The sequence below is a fragment of the Erigeron canadensis genome, chromosome 2, assembly GCF_010389155.1.
Source record: "Erigeron canadensis isolate Cc75 chromosome 2, C_canadensis_v1, whole genome shotgun sequence".
In the NCBI taxonomy this organism is placed as follows: Eukaryota; Viridiplantae; Streptophyta; class Magnoliopsida; order Asterales; family Asteraceae; genus Erigeron; species Erigeron canadensis.
In genome coordinates, this window is record NC_057762.1 from 21,553,408 (window position 1) to 21,575,083 (window position 21,676).

At 31.2% G+C, this 21,676-nt stretch overlaps 1 protein-coding gene across 3 annotated transcripts; it reads right to left on the reverse strand.

Moving 5' to 3' along the window:
- Positions 1 to 297: 297 nt before the first annotated feature.
- LOC122586889 (cytochrome P450 76T24-like) lies at positions 298 to 19,720 on the reverse strand. 3 transcript variants are annotated; one of them, XM_043758907.1, is made up of 4 exons: positions 19,229 to 19,718; positions 17,194 to 17,643; positions 16,540 to 17,102; positions 298 to 443 (listed from the first exon to the last, which is right to left on the reverse strand). In XM_043758907.1, the coding sequence occupies exons 1-4, from the start codon at positions 19,673 to 19,675 to the stop codon at positions 398 to 400; spliced, it is 1,506 nt and encodes a 501-aa protein (XP_043614842.1). In that variant the 5' UTR covers positions 19,676 to 19,718; the 3' UTR covers positions 298 to 397. The 3 variants fall into 3 exon arrangements, with proteins under 3 accessions (XP_043614842.1, XP_043614841.1, XP_043614843.1); XM_043758906.1 differs by lacking the exons at positions 16,540 to 17,102; positions 17,194 to 17,643; positions 19,229 to 19,718 and adding exons at positions 1,089 to 1,541; positions 1,924 to 2,410 and having other exon boundaries at positions 298 to 1,006; XM_043758908.1 differs by lacking the exon at positions 298 to 443 and having other exon boundaries at positions 16,412 to 17,102; positions 19,229 to 19,720.
- Positions 19,721 to 21,676: the final 1,956 nt, after the last annotated feature.

Below are 21,676 nucleotides of genomic sequence, written 5' to 3' on the forward strand. Positions count from 1 at the left end.
TGGACACTGTAGTTATTTTAAAGATTGAAATATGTATATTGTAAATAATTTCATTAAGAATATTAGGTTTATTAGGTGAAGATTTTTATATTAGTGGAAAAAAAAAAGTTATTTTATAGTTATCAAATATATAATTGAAAAAAGGAGTAAATACTAGATATTGATTAGTTCCAATTTGTGTGGAAAAAAGCATACCAAGAAAACTAACGCATTTCTTTTTTCAGTTTCAATATCGCACATCTTGTTTTTTTTTTTTATCGGTTTCAGTGTTACATCTTTATCAATTTCAATATCACATATTTAACTTTAATCGTTCAATTACCACAAATAGTCAAATACATTAATCACCCATCTCAGATAGATTATCTAAGCATGTGGAATATGATATGAAAACCAATCAAAGTTTAATTGGTACGGCCATTAGGGGTACATTTCTTGGACATGTGAGCCCAAACTTCTCTTCCATATTCATATCTTCTACTTTCATATTTCCTTCAAGCTTCCAATCAAACTTCTGAATCAAAGAACCCAACATTACATGTAACATCCTATGTGCAGCATTCAATCCCGGACATATTCTCCTCCCGCTACCAAATGGAATGAGCTCAAAATTTTGGCCTCTATAATCGATATCAGCTTCCAAAAACCTCTCTGGCATAAATGTTTCAGGGTCTGACCAAATATTCAAGTCTCGTCCAATAGCCCAAACATTACAAAGAATTTGTGCATTTTTAGGCACAACAAAGCCTTGAATTTCTACGTCATGTATGGCTTCGTGAGGAATAAGAAAGGGAGCAGGTGGATATAGTCGGAGAGTTTCTTTAGTTATAGCTTGTAAATAAGGTAGTTGAGAGATATGCTTTTCTTGTATATGCATCTTGTTGTTCTGTATAAGTTTTGTAATCTCTAACCGGGCCGTCTCCATTTTCTTGGGGTTTCGAATGAGCTCTGTCATAGCCCATTCGAACGTGGTTGATGTTGTATCCGCTCCCGCTATAAACAAATCCTATAAATAATATTTAGAAATGATCAATTTGTACAACTCAAACTCTAAACACAAGTTTAGTCTGATCAATGTATTTGCTTACCATCAATAAATGTATTAGGCCATTTCGACTAAATTTAGATTCATCTTTGAAGTTGAGGAGGTTGAGCAACACGTCCAAAAGATCTTTCTTGGTTGATTTAAGATCTTCATCCGATGATGAACTAGCTCTAGTTTCCAACCGTTGATCGATGATCCTGTCAAAAATACCATATAACTTTTGAAAATAAACACGTCCTTGTCTTGTTAAGCCTTGTGGATCCAAGGGACTTAGGATTGGAAAAAAGTCTACCAAGTTCGGCTTTCCACTAATTTCCATCACACCCCAAATCGCATCCTTAAATTCTTGAGATTCTGAAGAAACGTATTGACATAAATCCTTAGAGAAGATCAAGTTGGATAAAATGTTAACGGCTGTAGTAAACGCCGCTGCACCTACGTTTACAGCCTTTTCATTTATACAACATTGACTAACATGGTCAAGAAGTTCATGTACCTACAAGTATAATCAAATGACATATATAGTATCAGATATATCGGAGTATATACTAGCATCATATATATATACGTATTTGACATAATCACATAAACATTATTCAAAGTAGATATTTTCCTTTTCTGTCCATATCTTTTTTTTAAAACCCCACTAGAAAACAGCAGTTAGTAGTTCATTCAAATTTTGTCACTAAATTGGATGGATGAGGATTCCCTCAGGTTATAATACTAACTTGAGTCAAGTTAGAAGAATCATGGCCCTTGAATCTTGGCCTTTGATTTTAATCCAAAGGCCATGATTCTTTTAACTTGACCTATCAAGTTGTTTCAACTTGAGGGAATCTCCTTCCAAATTGGATTTAGCAAAAAATACTACCTAGTACCTTTTCCATACGTAGTTGTTGGGAAGCATCTAAACATTGCCCAGATAATAAATATTCTCTACTTATTCTTCGCAGTCTTCGCCATTGTTCTCCGGCTGGGAGAAAAACCATGGAGTATTTATGGCGGTCCATCAACCGGAGAATGTTGGGAACAGATCGGCTAGAAAATAACTTGTCATTTGTGTGAAATAACTCTTTTGCCATATCAGGTGACGAAACAACTATGGTTGTTTTACTTCCAAGCTTAAGTGACATTAACGGACCATAACGTTTGGAGAGGGTGGCGAGTGAACGATGGGGTTTGTTGCTTAGCTGAAACAGGTTTCCGATGACCGGAAGAGGGTAAGGACCCGGTGGAAGCCGAGAGTTACGACGGCCAGAGATGATGTACACATAGATAGATATTAGAAAGAGAGACAGGAATAAGAAGCTTGGATAATCCATAGACTTGTGTGTGGTGGTGTGTGCATCCGTGCATGATTTAGCTTCATTCTATATACATACATCTACATCGTATGCATATAACTAATATTGACTTGATGTACATATCTAACTAATTTATATTGTACTAATATCGCCTGACGTATATTTTTCCAATTTCAATTATTTCTACATTTTATCATTATATTAGATCATATATATTAGACGGGTACCCGCACAATGCAGCCGTGGTGATGACGGCCTGACAGGTGGCGGCGGAGGAGCTAACGGGTGACAGTACGCTGTTGACAGTGTGATTAAAAAAATTTGACATAAAGAGTACCGTTGTTATATATTTAAGGGGTTGAGGGATATATCTGGTAAATAATTTCATTAAGAGTATTATAAATATATTTGGTGGAGATATTTAAATTATTGAGTAAAATAGTAGGGTAGTTTAGGTATTTTAAAGCTGAAAGTTGAAAAAAGAGGATGATTAGTTTGTTTTATATAGAAGTAAAAATATAGGAAAAAACATTAACCATTTAAAAGTTGTTTTACGGGAATTAGGGTTGTAAACCAACCGAACAAACATCAGTGAGACCTTGTTTATGTTTGTTCATTTTACTTAACGAACGGTTCACGAATGAATAAATGAACATACTGTAAGTCCCTGCACAAGATGTTAGTCGAATACAACAATAAATAAGACAAGTATATCAAGTAAACCCGACTGGCAAGTAATTCTGAACTAGAAGAATGACTAGTTCAGAATACGATCCAGATATGGATATCAACAACAAGTAAATGCAAGAAACAAAGTGTTGAAACTATATAAGTAATATGTATAATCAAGTATTTAAGCAATTAAGACACGATGTATTTTTCAATGTATTTTATTCATTTATATAAACAAAATACAAAGGTTGTTGCGGAACAAAGATAATCACACTTGTTAAGATATCTAAACAACCTTGAAATACAAGCGATCTAATAACTTGGAAATACTCGTAAAAATTACTTAGAGTATATCTCACAAGTTGCAATGCCAAAGTTTCGAGCACCTTGCAAAATGTGAGAAGCCTTGTATTTATAGGCAAAGTCCATGATGACATGGACTAGGCCGTACAATACTTTGTTGGGATACATTTAAGGAAATCAATAAGATTCCTTAATCCTGTATTTTAAGGTTAAGTGTGAAAGTCATTTGATGTGACATTTCACACTTTATTTCCAACCATTTGACTTAACCAAAAAGCTTTCCAGAGACAATGTTATTGTCTGGATAAAGCATGGTAAAGTAAAAAAGGTTTCCTCGTAATCAGGGTAAAGTGTTGTAAGTACTTTTACACTGAGATGCTTCAGTCTTCGATCAGGTAGAATCTTCTCTGAGCTCTGCTTCTGAGATGATTCTCTTTCTTCAGTCTTCGACTTCAGAGTGAATGTCTTCAGTTTGGGTTGATCTTGATTTGAAGTGAAGCTTCAGAGAATTAATTCTGAAAGGCTTCAGAATTTCTGTACAAATATTTTCTCTGAAACTCAAATATTTCTGAACAATTTATACTTGGTCGTTTTTTCGACCTAACACATACACTTGTGTTCATGTTCGTTAATTAAAAAATGACTTGTTCAGGTTTCTTCGTTGTGTTTACGAATAAACGTTCATGAACATAAATAAATGAACACAAATGAACAAACATATAATTAGTATTATTAGAACTTATATTCATTATTAAAAAATATAACTCTAATATTATTGAAGATTCCTATTTATAATTTTAGTATTAAACATTCATCTAATAAATAAGAGATTTTTATTTAAAAAAACTTGTAGTTAATTTCTATCAATAATTAGCTATTACATTTAGTATATTATATACATAAAAGTTATATTTATATTTATATAAACGAACATATACGGATAAATATTCACGAACATAAACAAATAAATAATGTTCACTAATATAATTTAACGAATATTCACGAACAAATTATCGAAATTTCTTGAATATAAATGAATGTGCGACAATTTTGTTCATGTTCGTTCATATAACTATAGAAACAAATTTATGTTTTTATATTCGTTCATTTAGCGAAACGAATAAACACGAACAAACTCCTCGAGAAACAGATGGTGAACTGTTCATGACTTGTTCTATACAACCCTAATGCTAATAACCTATATGCTTTTAGTAACATGTAAGTTACTTATTTCTAAAAGTAAATGAAGGATTATATGTGTATGTTTTAATTAGTCTGAAGACTAAAAATATAACTTTTTTTTTTTGAAATTAAACATTTAACTTACATGCTAATGGAAGCCTAAAAGTTATTGAGTAGGAAGCCTATACACTTTATATATATGAGAGGGATACTCACGTAATGCGGTGACGTTGATAATGATGGGTGGCGGCGGCAACGATGGTGGCGGTAACGATGTGGTTATTAATGTAAAAGTAACTGATGTAAAATGAGTATTGTAGTTATTTTAAGGGTTAAGTCATTAAGGGATGTATGTTGTAAATAATTTTATTAATATTATTATAGGTATATTAGGATGAAAAGATTTAAATTAGTGAATTAAGAAAAGAGGCAGTTTAGATAGCTAGATAGTGTTGGAAAAATATTTTATGGATATTTTGGGTAGATATGGTGTGTGGGTTGAGAGTGTGTTAAAACTTAAGGGTATTTTAGGTTTCTTAAAGATAGAAACTTAAAAAGGGAGAATGGGTAGCTTGTTTTATAAAGCTGTTCAGATTAATACGGATGTAACTATTACATCTTAATCCTATAAATAGTCCCATTTGATTTGTATTAATTTTTTTTCCAGAATAACTCACTCTTATATATATATATATATATATAGGGTAAGGTTTAAGAACCCTTTTTAAATTCAAGTTATTCACTATATGATTGCTTACACATGTTCAAATGGTTATATAATTGCTTGAAAATGTTCATATAACCATCTATATACATTTGATCATCACCAATCTCATGAAAATATTATTTTACAAAAATACTTGCATACATATGATCGACCTGCATACATGTGATCATAACGTTATTCGTGCACATGTGATCATAAAATTAATGTCTCCAAAAATTGCATAATGAATGATAATCCATGTTTCTACATAATTGTAAAAGCTAAAATTTCATCTAAACAATTCAAAAACAATTATCATGTAAATAATAATTAAGGATTAAGCTTGAATTAAAAAGTTCTTAAAAGTTATTGTCTTTTTAGAGGTTCTTAAAATAACTTTTCACTATATATATACACTAGGTCTTTTACCCCGCACGATACGCAGTTGTTTAAAAATATAGTTCAATTAAGTGTTGGCTAAAACTATATATATACGCTAACAATTACTAACAAATTGTTTTTCTGCTTTAATAATATATATAAACTCAGTCTATTTATTATTTATGTTGTTAATTATTAATTGAAACCAAAAATTTTATTTACAAAAACAATAGATTTTTCACTAACACCTTTGATTAACAACCATCATGAGATTTGCCATTAAAAATGGTCACCCAAAATCTAAGGAAAAAAGTATTGTAGTTGAGTAACAATAACAATAAAGCAGATAAATCTTACTGTAATTAAGTTGTGCCATAACTAATAAATTAAGAAAAATAAAAAAATGACGTGCAATAGAACACATGAAATATAACAAATCGGTTAACTTGCATATTGAAAGTGGTAAAGAACAAAATTAAAGAGAAAACCTAAGAATTTTATATAATTGTGTCGATGGGCATTAGGAAGCATATTTATATAGAAATAAACAATATATTTACCACAAGTAATGTGTGTATTTTTGGAAAAATATTTTTTTAGAAATAAACAATATATTTACCACAAGTAATGTGTGTATTTTTGAAAAAAGAATTTTATAAATATAAATAAATGAAAATATAAATAAATATATTGTAAAAAAATATGGGGATGCCACCTAGGATAAATCCTATGTAGCAATATTTAAGGGTAGCTTTATAATAAGGAGGATGTCTTAGAATGCTTGGATAATTACTGTTTTATTAATTAGATATATATATATATATATATAGAGAGAGAGAGAGAGAGAGAGAAGTGAGTATGTAATTATTATATGCATAATGTCAGGTATAGAACTTCTTTCATACTAAATTTTTAATATTTACAATAAATAAATGATTGCCCTATATTCTTTATGAATTAAAGTATTAAGATGTGAAGGGCTTCAGACTCAAGCTTAGATTTCTAACAATCAAATATTCCATATATATATATATATATCGCAAATGAGATGGTGACTTAAGAATAGAAGAGAAAAAATGTGGTTTTTAATTTATTTTGTTTTTTAACTTTTCTTAATTTTTATATTACTTTTGATAAAAACTCATTAAAAAAAATTCAGTGAAATAAAAAATTACCTTACACACGTGTAAGGATAGATTAGAAACGTTTTTATTTTGTTTTTTACCTTTATTAATTTTATTTTTAATAAATACTCGTTTAAAGAAAATAAAAATTTCAAGAAAATAAAAATTTACCTTACACACGTGTAAAGATAGAAAAGAAACAAGGTGGTTTTTATTTTTTTGTTTATTTTTTTTATTCTATTTTTAAGAAAAACTCATTCATAAAAAATAAAAAATTCAAGAAATATAATATAAAATATTATCTTACACTCATGTAGGTTGTATAGGTTATACATGTAAATTGTATACCTTATTACATGTGTAAAGTGTTTTTTTACTTTTTACTTTTTTAATTTTTTGGAATAGGTTTTATGAAAAAAAACATTTTAAATGAAAAATGAAATAAACAAGATAAAAAAAAAAGTTATAGACCATCTCTCCCCCGTTCTTTCTTCACACAATTTTTTCCTAAGATCTGTACCCTATATATATATATACATACAAGGGATCCCGTGCTTTTTTTGGTCATTCACATGTGAAATGTTATAAAAACATATATTGTAGATTTTTTTTTTTTCGAAACCTTATATATAGTCTTTTGTCACATGTGAACAAAAAACGTGAACAAATTCATTCACAAGTTCATAAAAGGCTAATTTGAAAGTTTCTTGAAAAAGTTTCTTCTACAACATATATTTTTATATCATTTCACATGTGAATGAACAAAAAAAATATGTGAACTATTATATATATATATATATATTCGTCGTAGAATAAAGTTAAAAATTAAAATAAAAAGTATAAAGAGGAAAAAATACAAAAGACAATTATAGGAAAAATGATATATATGTCTAATTTATATATCTAATAATATGCCTACTCCATACATAACATGATACATGTTTTTCACTAATTCTCATTTATTATCTATACCTTTTGATCTTGCCACATGACATGATCTCTTTTTTAGATCTGCTTTTAAGTATACGAATTAAACACATTAATCATTTTTTAAAATTAAAATAAGACAAAAGCATATCTGAAAGTGAAATTCGAAACTCTGATACGTGTCAAATTAAAGACGTACGAAGTTGTAAAGGTGTATGGTACGTCTCTAATGATTAAAGATCATGACTATTGTTCATAAGCATTACTTTTGATATATAAATAATTTAATAGTAGTTGTTTTGTATATCTACATCCTTGGTAAAAGCACATAAAGTCAACATGTTAGATATGTGGTTAACAAATGAAATAAGCGACATGTGTAGTTGAAAATGAATAATAATAAATGACTTGCAAAGTAAATATGAACGTGTCTTTTGAAAATGTATGACGATAAACTGAATGGCAACGAAAATATGAACATTCCTACATGTTAAATTCCAATGATAAAATGAATGGCTATGAAAATACAAAGTGATGGAATGAATATTTGTATCTACATGTTAAAGTCCAATGATAAAATGAATGGCTAAGAAAAGTATAATGATAAATCAACTTAATTTGTGTGCTAAAAGATATGTCTAATAGTAAGATGATGACATATGAAAAAATCAGGGGGCGAAATTAGGAAAGAGAATTAGTAAAATCCACATGTCAAATTCTTAAGGTTTTAAGTTGATTTTTAAACATATGAGTTAGGTTGATTAATCATTTTTCCTAAGAAAATACAAAATCATGAATGAATATTTGTATCCATCAATGTAGGGATGAGCAAAAAAACCGAAATACCGAAACCGAACCGGTACCGGTACCGAAAATCGGTACCGATAGGGATTCGGAATCGGTATCGGTTCTTCTTTTGAGACGTATTAGGTTTCGGTACTATTCGGTTCGGTACCGGTTCGGTACGGGAAAACCGAAAAAGAATACCGATTTCTTTAATACATATAGTACTATGTCAGGTTGCATTAGATTTTACATATATTATAGTACTACTACTGCTACTTTAGTAAATAACTATATACTGATATGTCATTTACATATATTATACTACTGTCTACTACTGCTACTGTTAGGAAATACAGATATAGAATAGTGTCAAAATCGAAGATCATTTGCTGATAAGTTAAAGTTGTCCATCTATATATTAAAATAAAAATTACTCATCATAACCATTAAATCATTAAAAGATATGTTAAAAGATAAAGTCGTCCAAGAATTAATATGTATATGAGTTCTTATATAACATGGATGAATGTTTTCGGTACTATTCGGTATTGATACCGAAAAACCGGTACCGGTACCGTACCTATATAATCGGTGCGGTATTCGGTTCTCATTTTAGGTTGTTTTCGGTTTCGGTACTAGTCGGTTTCGGTACGGTTCCGTACCGAAAACCATCCCTACATCAATGTTTTAAATACTGGATATCAGCTGGTATTACCGGATATCGGTGGCAGTCCAATATAACTAGACACGGCATTTGGGTTTACCTTCGTACCGTAGTACCGGCTAGTAATTATTTAATTAACCGTATCTACTGGTACACTTATACTTAATTATAAAATTGAAGAAAGTTAAATTAACAAAAAATAAAGATAAAAGAAAAAAAAAATGAAGAAAGGAAAGAAAGTAAAGGCTGAACGGGGATAATTCAGAACCTATGTTTTGATCATTTTGTATTGCATAATCACTTTTAAAAAAAAAATTGCGACAATTGCCAATTTTCGTGGCAATCTTACCAAAATAACCAAGGTTTTTCGGATTATCACAAAATAACCAACAAAATCGCAACACGAAAGCCAAAATCGCAACAAGAAATGCCAAAATCGCAACTAGAAATGCAAAAATCGCAACTCGCAACAGTTTGACTTTGACTCTGACTTTTTTTTAAAGGATACTAGTTTATTATATAATACATGAATACAAAGCTTCAAAAAACCCTAAACTCTCATTAAATTAAAAAAAAAAAAAAAAGATAACTGCAGAAAATAGAAATGAACTTTACTCGATTTCATGAAATTAGCAATATTCTTTGAAAGTTTTACTTTTTAGAAAGCATCTTTTGTTTATTAGCAGAAAATGTAACATCTGACCGGATAACTTGCTGATGTGTCAGTTTGATTTTTAATTCACGGAATTAGAAATGAATTTTTGATGAATTCACAGAATTAACAATGTTATTATTTTAAGTATTAATAATAATAATAACAACCACTTTTATAAATAATAATAATAATAATAATAATAATAATAATAATAATAATAATAATAATTTTTTTGAACAGCGAAGGTCCAGACCACGGGTATCCGAACTAAATACCGTGGGCCTACCCGATTCCCTTCTCCCGCCCGCCCCACTCGGTAAATTCAACTCGTTCCACCAAAAAAATCTGGCCAACCACAACGCTCGAGATGGGATTCGAACTTGTGACTCTCGCTTAGGGCTGTAAACGAGCTGAACAGTTCACGAAGAGTTCATGAACCGTTCGGCGAAAAGTTCTTTCGTATTCGTTTGTTTAGCTAAATGAACAAACATGAACAAAGCTCTCGTTCGTTCATTTACGTTCATGAACGTTCGATAATCTGTTCGTGAACGTTCGTTCGTTTATGTTGATAAATGGTCGTTCGTGAACAATAGTTCATGAACCGTCTTTCATGAACAATAGTTTGTTTATGTTCGTGAACAATAATCCATTATGTTCGTTTACATATACATACACATAATAACCTATACTATAAAAAATAGTTTAAATATAAATATTTCTTTTATATAATATATATTGGAGAAAATGTCACAAATGGTCCCTATGGTTGTTGATATTCGCATTTTGCCCCTTATGCTTTTTTTCATTGCAAACAGTCCCTCGGTTTTCCGTTCTCGTTGCTTGCAGTCCTTCGCACTAACTTCTGTTAGTTTTAGCCGTTAAAACCTTCACATTCAATGCACATGAGGGTAATTCTGTCCTTTCACATCATAATAAACCTCCATCCATCATTTCTTTTTTCTTCTTCTTCCATACCCATTCATTCTTATTTCTCTCTCCTGTTCATCTTTCCAACCCATCTTATTCTCCATCCCCCATCTTCTTTGTACAATCATTAACAAGAACATCTAACATTAAAAAAAAACAACTAACAACCATTATTATTACAACCATCATACGAGATCTTGAAACTTTACAAACACAAACAACGAAAGCTTAATCGAATTTGTTGTAATGAGGGAATCGTGTAATTTTTGTCACCATGAAATACTAAAAATTAAATGTAATGAACACCATAATTTCTATTTATCCAAAAAAAATTATAACATCAATAAGAATTAAAATCCCATTTTATATCACAAATAAATAGATAAATATAAAATCAATCAAATAATGCTACTAATAATTCCAGTGATGTAAAAGTACATATACATATATTGATTCAAACAAAAAAGGCCACAATTATCATTTGTTGTCATCCCATGTATCTAATCCCATCAGCAATACTTTATGTATTACAAGCTTTGTTTCGATTGCCCAATAAATCCATCTTCCTTTAATGAAGATGGTTACTCTTCTTCAAGAAGATGTAAGAAAACCACATTGCTATGTAATTATTACGAAAGCTTTATTATGCATTTGACTTTGACCTTTTGAGTCATTTTATAATTTAAAAAATTTATATTAAACAATGCACCAAAAATTGATTACTTTGGTCTATGGGGGATATATAAAGGCTCTAGGATCATGCATACAATATTACAATAAGTGTTGCTTATTTTTAACCTTTTTTTTTATAAATAATGAAGTAATAATAAAACATATGAAGAAAACATATGGTTGTGAGAAATAAATGGACCGGAAGAAAAATCGGAGACATAAGTTGAATAAAGTGAGTAATAAGAAAAGAACTTACCTTTGCGGTGGCCCACAATCTGGAAATCCATCTCTTGTTCCTCTCCTCGTTAATCTTTCTAAAACTATAATTACTTGTGTTTTTTTTCACCTTTTTAAGTTATATTTCTCTCACAAATACAACGGATGTTTTATTCTTAAAGGATTTTTGGATCGGGATTAAGAAAGGTATAGATAGAGAATTATTGATAGATATGCTACATATACAGTTGCATATAGATACATCTGCATATATGAATACAAAAATTAATGGAAAAGTGTTATGTATTTATCACAAATAGTCCATGTGATTATAAATAGACCAGAATGCCCCTCACGTGGTATGCATGTGAGGAGTTTAACGGATAAAACTAACAGAAGTTAGTATCAGGGACTACTGGCAATGCGAATGGAAAATTAAGGGACCGTTTGCAACGAAAAAAAAGCACAAGGGGCAAAATGCGAATAGCGACAACCACATGAACCATTTGTGACATTTTCTCTATATATTAATATACCTAATTATTTAAGAAATGTTTAAATAAACATACTTAATTTATAAATATTTCGTTCGTTTGTGTTCGTTCATTAGTGTTCGTTCGTTTGTGATCGTGAACATTCATTCATGAACACAAACGAATGAACATGAACAAGTCATTATGTTCATTTATCTGTTCGTGAATCGTTCGTCAAGTTAAACGAACGAACATGAACAAGGCTTAGTTCGCGTTCGTTCGGTTCGTTTACAACCCCATTATTATTATTGTATCTAAAGGAGTGGGGGTCTAAATAGTATCTCGGATATGATTTTATATGGAAAAAAAAAAACAAAACAACAACAACAACAATAATAATAATATAGGGAACAATTTCTTTATATCTTCAAATAAATCTAGTAAGTAAATTAATATATGGATGGATATCTTGGATTGCCAACATCGATTTAAACTTAAGATAAGTTTCAAAAAAATATCTGTGAAGATATATTTTTAGAAATTTGTTTATTAAAATAATGAATAGCCGTAACAAGTGTTAATTATATTTAAATTAAGTTTTAAGTAAATTTTAATGTAAGTTTCAACTGTATGTATACCCGAAGACACCTCAATGTCGATAACAATGACTGGCAAGCTTCACTAATCTGATAACTGAACCAGTTCAGTGAGACAATCCATATTTCAGTTGAAGAAATAATGTAAAGATAAATGCAAGAAACTAAAGGCGCGTTTAGTTGGAGAAAATGTTTTTAAGTTTTCCATTTTTAGTTTTCTAGAAAATGAAAAGGTTTTTCATTTCAAAAAACCTTTGAAAATTTTGAAAACGCGTTCAAAATAAAAGAATGAGTTTTCATTTTTTCATTTTAGAAACTAGAAAACATGTTCAAATTCACTTATTTTCTAAATTTAGGTTTATAGAAGGTTTAGAAAATAGAAAAGTGAAAACAAAAACTGAAAAAAACAATTTTCTAATTTTAGTGCAAAAGTTGGAAAAATGAATTTTCATTTTCTAGGAAAACTTTTTTAAAAAGTTACAATTTGAATGCGTTTCCTGTTTTTCATGTTTTCTTAGAAAATGAAAATGGAAAACAAGGGAGTTTTCTTGAACTAAACACACCCTAAATGTCTGATACTATATAATGCTAAATATATATCAAGTAAATGTCAAAGGAACACGATGTATTTTTGAATGTTTTTATTAATTATGTTAAATAAAATACAAAGATTGTAGTGGAACCAAAATAAACATCCGGGTGTGATATCTAAACAACTTTGAAATACAAGTGATCTAGTAACTTGGAAATATTCGAAAGAATTATCTTGGAGTATAAAACACAAGTTGCATTTCCAAAGTTTCGAGCACTTTTGCAACTAGTGAGATGTCTTCTATTTATAGGCAAAGTCCATAGTGATATGGACAATGACCGTACAAATCATGGTTGAGAGCATTTAAGAAATCAATTCCTCAACATGCGTAAATAACACATGTGTGTGAAAGTCACTGATGTGTTGTATTTGACACCCATTTCCCACTATGAATTTAGTTGCTTTTGTACCATTTTTGAGTCGTTTTCGTATACATTTGGTGCGTTTATGGTATTTGTTAGTGTTTCAGGTTATCAACAGGTACTTGAGTGTATTTTTGGAATAAACGACACTTTTGGGGTGAAACAAGTGCTTACAGATGTTTTTCGAGGCACGTGGATGAAGTTTGAAGTTGGTCAAGAAAGTCAACTGAAAAAAGAAGCCCATTGCGTCGCAACTACTCTATTGCGCCGCAATAGATTTATAGAGAGTTAAGTTGCGCCGCAACGTCTTCGGTTCCTAGCCAGCTTCGTGTCAACAACGGTCAAAGGTCCATAGCGCCGCAACTACCCTAGTTGCGCCGCAATGGGTGCCGAATCTAGAAAAGTTTTTTCGAAACTATATAAAGCATGCTAAATCATTCAAAAACCCTACCTTTTAATTCCCAACCATTTTCAAGAGTCTTTGGAGGGGTTTTTCATCTGAAGAATCATCTTTGAAGATCAAGAACACGATTGGATTATTTCATCATTCCGTATTCGATTTTTAGTCATTCTTTGAACGATTTCAACATTCGGTACATTATGTCTTCATATATTATTGATTGTTTTTATCTTTTCATTATGAGAGACTAAATCTCTCAGCACCTACTTGGATAGTGAACATGTCATATGGTTGTTTGATGTTACTTGCATTTGTTGAACAAGATTTCTATGTTTAAATGAAGACCCACATTCATTTTAGTTTATAAATTGTTTTTAATTTTTGTATTTATTGATTGATAATTGTAATTAGAAGTTCGAAAGAAATCTATGTCATTGTCAATTGGTTTATGAAATTGTTAATCGGTCTTTAATTAATCTAAAGTCATTGGAGTTTGAGAGAAACTAGCGATAAAGGTTTAAAAAATTAAATTCATTTTGAGTGTGCAAACGTCTATGATAGAGAGATCTGATTAGACAAATAAGAAGTTCGAGAGAAAGCTTCACAAGATTAAATCATAAAATCAACATAGGTTCTTATTGCTTAATTGTTTGGAGTAGAAATTATTCGCGAGAGCGATAGCTATATTTTGAGCAATTAAAGTTTCAAGTATAACGAAAGTTCATCTTGATTACCTTTTAAATCGTTCAACAATGCAAGTGATATTTAGACCCTATGATTCAAATGTAAGCTAGTCGAAGTAAGTGCACCTTTTTAATATTTATTGCCATAAAAATCATTTTTACTTTCGTCTTCCGATGAACCCTGCCTCAGTCATACCGGATTCTTTTCAATTAATCTTTCGGGATTACTAACAATTTTCTAAGAAATTGCAAAGTGACAATTCGGTCATAAAACCCCCCCTCTTTACTTGAACTGCTTCATTTTAACAATTGTTTTACTTTAGTCCTTATGATCGACCTCGGATTTACCAAGTTTACTATACTGCAGGCGATCAGGCTCACTGCCTGTGAGTGTGTTGTAGTCAGTCGTTTGGTAGTTCGTGCTTATAAATTTTATTACTCGATTTCACACATCAGTCACTTTAATGTGAGTTTCAATTGAAGTTAGTTTTTGTCGTTAGTCACCTGTTAAATTTCACGTGGTCATGCCACATCATCAAAAAGTCCACATAGACACGATGATATGAATTATTTGTCATCACTATACTAAAATAAAATAAAATACTCGCAGCATGAAATCTCTGACCACCATCATGATTCTCCGGCGACGGCGACTACCGTCACCACGACTTATACATGTATAAGTTACAACTTACACATGTGTAAGTTACATGTCCCTAATGGTCCCTAATTTAGGATGTCCAAAAATTAACCAACCCTATATAATGTATATAAAGATATTATATAATGATGATGAATATATTGATACTGACATAAACAAAGAAGTTTTAAGCCACGTAATTAGCAAGCCAAGACAATATTTTTAAGCAACTCAGATGTCGACGTCGGAATTTTTAATGAAGTGGCATGACAAAGTGGCATTTAACGGGTGACTAACGACAAAATCTGACGGCATTACCTTTATTGTGAATTTTTTAAAAATGAAATCTTTTTAATAAACAAAACCTAAATAAGTTCCCCTTAATAAGAATTTTGTGTAAAACTGTTACCTTTTTATGGATTTTCTAATATTCCAGCCATTGATTTATTGATATTTTTAAAATATAGCCCATTCTAATCAGTAAAAATGATTGAAATAAGAGCCATTTAAAAAAAGGTGAAAGTCGCAAACATTGTCGGCTGGAAGTCGAGAAGCAATGTTGAAGAAGACGACATAAAAATAGTACTCGTAATATAATGTAGGTGTATTTGGATGGTGGATCTGGTGGGTCCAATTCCTATAGCTTTTATTTACAATTTTCTTTTACAGCCTCCTAATTTTTTAGAAATTCAAATACCACCCTTTATTTTTTAAGTTTTTTTTCATGTTGAGCATAAGTTAAAATTCAGTATAAATAAGTTATTGTCTGAATTATTTTTCTTTGTTTAATATGTTACGAGTTTCGACAATAGCTTACGTTATCTGGCCCCCATCAATCGGAAATCCTGGCTCCTTCCCTGATATATATAACTATACAATTTAATGTTCTATATAAAAATGTCCAGACTATTACGAGTCGAGTCATATTTTAAGTCACGAGTCAAAAAATAATGTTTTCAAGTCGAATCAAAAGTTACGAGTCCACGACTATTCAGATGACCATGTAAGCTGGTGGAACCGATCAAGGACATAGCCAACTAAAGCCTATGATGAACCGAAAGTGGTTTGTATATCAAATTTAACTCTTCACCAAGGAAAGACTTCCAAAAATTAAATATGAGATACTCCCAATCAGACTATCATTGGCAAGTGCATTTGATTAAATAACAAGATTTGAAATTTATCAAAGTTGGATAGGAACGAGCATTAGCGGTACAATTCTTGGACATGTGAGCCCAAACTTCTCTTCCATATTCATATCTTCTACTTTCATATTTCCTTCAAGCTTCCAATCAAACTTCTGAATCAACGAACCCAACATTACATGTAACATCCTATGAGCAATATTCAATCTCGGACACATTCTCCTCCCACTACCAAACGGAATGAGCTCAAAATTTTGGCCTCTATAATCAATATCGACTTTCAGAAACCTCTCTGGCATAAATGTTTCGGGGTCAGACCAAATATTTGGATCTCGTCCGATCGCCCAAACATTACAAAGAATTTGTGCATTTTTAGGCACAACAAATCCTCGAACTTCAACGTCATTTGTGGCTTCATGAGGGACAAGAAAGGGAGCAGGAGGATATAATCGGAGAGTTTCTTTTGTTATAGCCTGTAAGTAAGGGAGTTGAGACATATCCTTTTCTTGTATGTGCTTCTTTTTGTTCTCCATAAGTTTTGTGATCTCTAACCGAGACGTCTGCATTTTCTTGGGGTTACGAATGAGCTCTGTCATAGCCCATTCGAACGTTGTTGATGTTGTATCAGCACCCGCAACAAACAAATCCTACAATATCGTATAAAATGATCATTTTGTATAATACAAATTTCTAAACACAAATTTAGTCTAACTAATATGTACCAATTTATTTACTTACCAGCAACAAATGTGATAGGTCACTTCGACTAAATTCAGATTCATCTTCTAAGTGGATTAAATTGAGCAGCGAATCCAAAACATCTCCTTTTGTTGTTTTTACAGCTTTCAGTGATGAACTAGCTCTAGCTTTCAAGCGTTGATCGATTATCCCGTCAAATATACCATATAACTTTTGAAAATAAACCTTTCCTTTTCGTGTTAAACCTTGTGGATCCAAGGGTCTAAGTATTGGAAAAAAGTCTGCCATGTTCGGCTTTCCACCAACTTCCATCAAACTCCAAATCGCGTCCTTAAATTCTTGAGATTCCGTGGAAACATATTGACATAAATCCTTAGAGAAGAGCAAGTTGGATAAAATGTTGACCACTGTGGTAAACGCTATTGCACCTATGTTCACAGCCTTCTCATCTATACAACATTGACTAACATGGTCAAGAAGTTCGTGCACCTACAAGTATAACCAAATGAAATATTCAAATAGCAAAATTTTTAACAAAATATATTAATTTGGAATCACGGGCGGACGACACCCGATCGTCTCCACTGAGAAAGCCCAAAATTTTGTCACAACGAGACTTGTACCCATGAATTACTCACTATTCTGCCTCTCGCTCAATTTAATATTATTATTAATATCTATAGCTATATATCATAAAGAAAATGATAAATCCTCCTAAATATTTGTTGGTACACCATTCAAATAAATAACATTTTATTGAAAATCAAATTCGAATTATAACAAGATTACAAAGAAATTAACTACAAACTATTCAATACAAGAAAGTAAATGAAATAGAAATAAAGAACAGAAAAGAAGGTAAAACGGGCTGAGGGTTCTGTTAAACAGAGAGCCCTTAAAACTGATTTCGGGCTACCCAAGTAAACCCGTCAGTTTCCCAGGGTACAACAACCAAAGCAGTAAGTACTGCCGGAGTCAACCACAACCCGAAAATTTACCTTCAATAACAGCTTGAAGAGAAGTGAAAGAGAAGTAGTTGTTTTTATGATCCAGATTGAAAAAGTGTTAGAATGTACTTCATATTGTTGTTGTTGTTAATCTGATGTATATATCAGATTTTCTTTTTAAGTGCAAGACACATGTTAACTATTGAAGCTTAACTACACCTTAATTACATGTGTCACTTGCTGAACTATAGCAAGTGTTGTTCCAGGTGTTAAACCAGGAACAAATCAACCCACTTAAGCCATAACAACTAAACTCTTGAGCCATACAGCCACCTACTGAGCCATGGAAGCCATAATCGAGCCACACCGAGCTGGTCAAAAACAAAGGCGGCTCTAAAGCGGCGATGTACAAAGTGCGCCACTAAAACGCCTCATCGGACACGCCCCTGGTCCCGGTCTTGGGTGCGTTGGGTCCTTGCCCACTTGGGGTGTAGCCCCTTATAAGGAATTATAATTCCTCCAACACTTCTCCTTATAAACACACTTAATGTTTATACCTCTTCCAATGTGGGACAAACTCATTTTAGTTAAACACTCTTTCAACTCCTTATTAACATATCTATTAACTTGTAAATTTATGTTAAATTATTTAACCACATTAAATAATATTTAACATAATATTTCCAACAATATTAGCCTAAAAATCCTCCTAAAATTATAAGAAAGAAACATGTGTTATACACGAACTCTCTTTTTTAATTTTGCCACCTGATTTATCACATTTCTTCATTTAATAATTAGGAGGATTTTTAGGTCATTAATTTAGGAAGATTAATCATTTCCTGTATCAGAAATATATAGCAAGACGATTTTTTCTTAGTGAAGCAAGGTTCAATAATTCGCATAATGAACGTTTCATGCATTATAGACCTATGTGCCATAAAAATTAAATATCTAAGTAGATATTTCCTTCTTCTGCACACATCCTGCTAAAGAGAACAATAACCACGAGTAATACATTCTATACAAATCAACAACAAACTTTCTAAAAAAGTGTCAGATTTAGCAAACATTATAGTGTCACACTTTTGTATAGTATAAAATAGCACTTGGTTATTTATACGTACCTTTTCCATGTGTAGTTGTTGGGTATCATCTAGACATTGTCCAGAAAACAAATATTCTCTAGTTATTCTTCGCAGTCTTCGCCATTGTTCTCCAACCGGCAGCCAGGCCATGGAGTATTTATAGTGGTCCATTAATCGGGAAGTGGTGGGGAGGGATCGACTAGAAAACAAGAGGTCATTTGTGTGAAATAACTCTTTAGCGACATCAGGTGACGAAACGACTATGGTTGTTTTACATCCAAGCTTAAGTGACATTAACGGACCATAACATTTGGAGAGTGTGGCGAGTGAACGATGGGGTTTGTTGCCTAGCTGTAACAGGTTTCCAATGATCGGAAATGGGTAAGGACCTGGTGGAAGCCGAGAGTTGCGACAGCCGGAGATGGTGTACACATAGATAGATATTAGAAAGACGGATAGTAACAACATGAAAGTTGGATAATCCATAGCGTTATGTACTGTGTGGCTTTCTGTGTATGATTTAGCTTCATTCTAAGTGTATGTATATCCAAACAATATTGTATTAATTATTGTACTGCTATGTGGTCTTTATATTTCCAACTAAGATAATGATAAATCAACCTAATTGATAAGTCTAAAAATATGTCTAATAATAAGAGGATGACATGTGGAAAAATCAGGGGCAAGATTAGGAAAAAGAATTAGTGGAATCCACATGTCAAATTCTTAATATTTTAAGTTAATTTTTAAACATATAAGTTAGGTTGATTAATCATTTTTCTTCCAACTAATATTGTGCAAATGTACTGTATGGTCTTTATGTTTTCATCTGCCATATACTCTATAATAATACTCTGTAATAAAGATCGATGTATATTTTCTCAATTAGATTTAATGTTTTTGATACATATATGTATTACTGATAACATAAATATAATAGGTATACTCTATCTTTATCAATCAATCACAAATTTCATTTTTTTTTTTAAATTGACTTTACTATCCATTTTGACTTTTATTTATATGAAAGATATAAAAGAATAATAATGGGTTTATATCTTCAGCATGCATAGAAGCTTTTACATATAAATAAAATTATTTTTTTTGAACATGGGCTCGGTATACGACATCTGGAAACCTCACCATATAATGGTGACCCCTTGCACGTATGTCCCTAAACAACGAGATGTTAGTCATGAACCATTACAAGTATTCAGAGAAAAAAATCTTAAGATTTTATCATCCCTAAATATCGAACTCAAAAACTATGACTAGACATGTGAATCGTTGGGGTTACTATAAAAATTAAATAAATGGGACAAAGAGTTCATATATGTGTTCAACACGTGTTCTCATATTTTTATCACTTCAATTGACCTGCTTACACATGAGATATATGTCGACGGAATATAAAAAGTCTTTGTCTCTAGAAAGAGAGATTAAGTGTTTGATTCTCGTGCCCATAAAATGTAGATCATTTTCTACTTTTGGTAGAACCTGACAGAATCTTTACTTTTGATAGGGGTAAAATTGTATACACTTCAACCTTTCAATACACCGTGAAAAACGACATTCAGAGTTAAAAAAATATGTCGGGAGGATAATGATTATGAATCGATGTAGTTGATTTCCTTACTTTGGTTGCTATGCTTTGTGTAACATGTTGATATTTAGTACTGTGTTAACAATATTCATTATGAGCTGTATTAATTTTAGGCTTTGTTGTAGGATTACAAGCTAAGAGTTCTATAAATTGTAGTGTTTTTATATATTTTTTAGTATATAAACGGACAAATGACATAACAAGACACTAAACTTTTACCTATTTTTCTATCAAGTTATTGCTTTTTTGTTTAAGGACGTAACTTTGTTTTTCTTTTTTAAAAACGGACTTTTGTAGTTTATGAATTTACCGACGGGTCAACGAAACATAATACGAGTAATGTAAACATTATACAAAAATTTTATACGAAGGTTATTCAAAAGTTTACAATATCAAATACCAAAAAATATAAATAAATTATAGTCAGCTTTTTCTGATTTTTAGGATAGGTTGGATATTTACGCCTAAAAGCAAAACTTTGTCGCATCAAATACATGTATTTGTTTTGTGAAAATGTCTAGGAATCAGAATATACCTAAAATCCAAGTTCATTACTAAATACCATAATAACATAAACAAAATGCATCAGATAATTTTTTTTTTTTTAAAATTAGTTTCGATTCAGATGTGTTGGAGGTAATTTTAACCATCGATTTGCTAGACTTACCCCCCCCCCCCCCCTTCATGAAAAATACATTGAGATAAACCTGAGAAATTGGGAAAAACTTATCTCCGAAACTCACATAGTAAATTTAGAAGATACCCCGGCCAACCTATCTAAGTGGAACAAAGTGAATTTGGGAATAATAACCTTAGTTTTTATGATGATATTTTTTTAACCCTAGTTTATTTGATATACAAATACACACTTGAACTTTAATTTG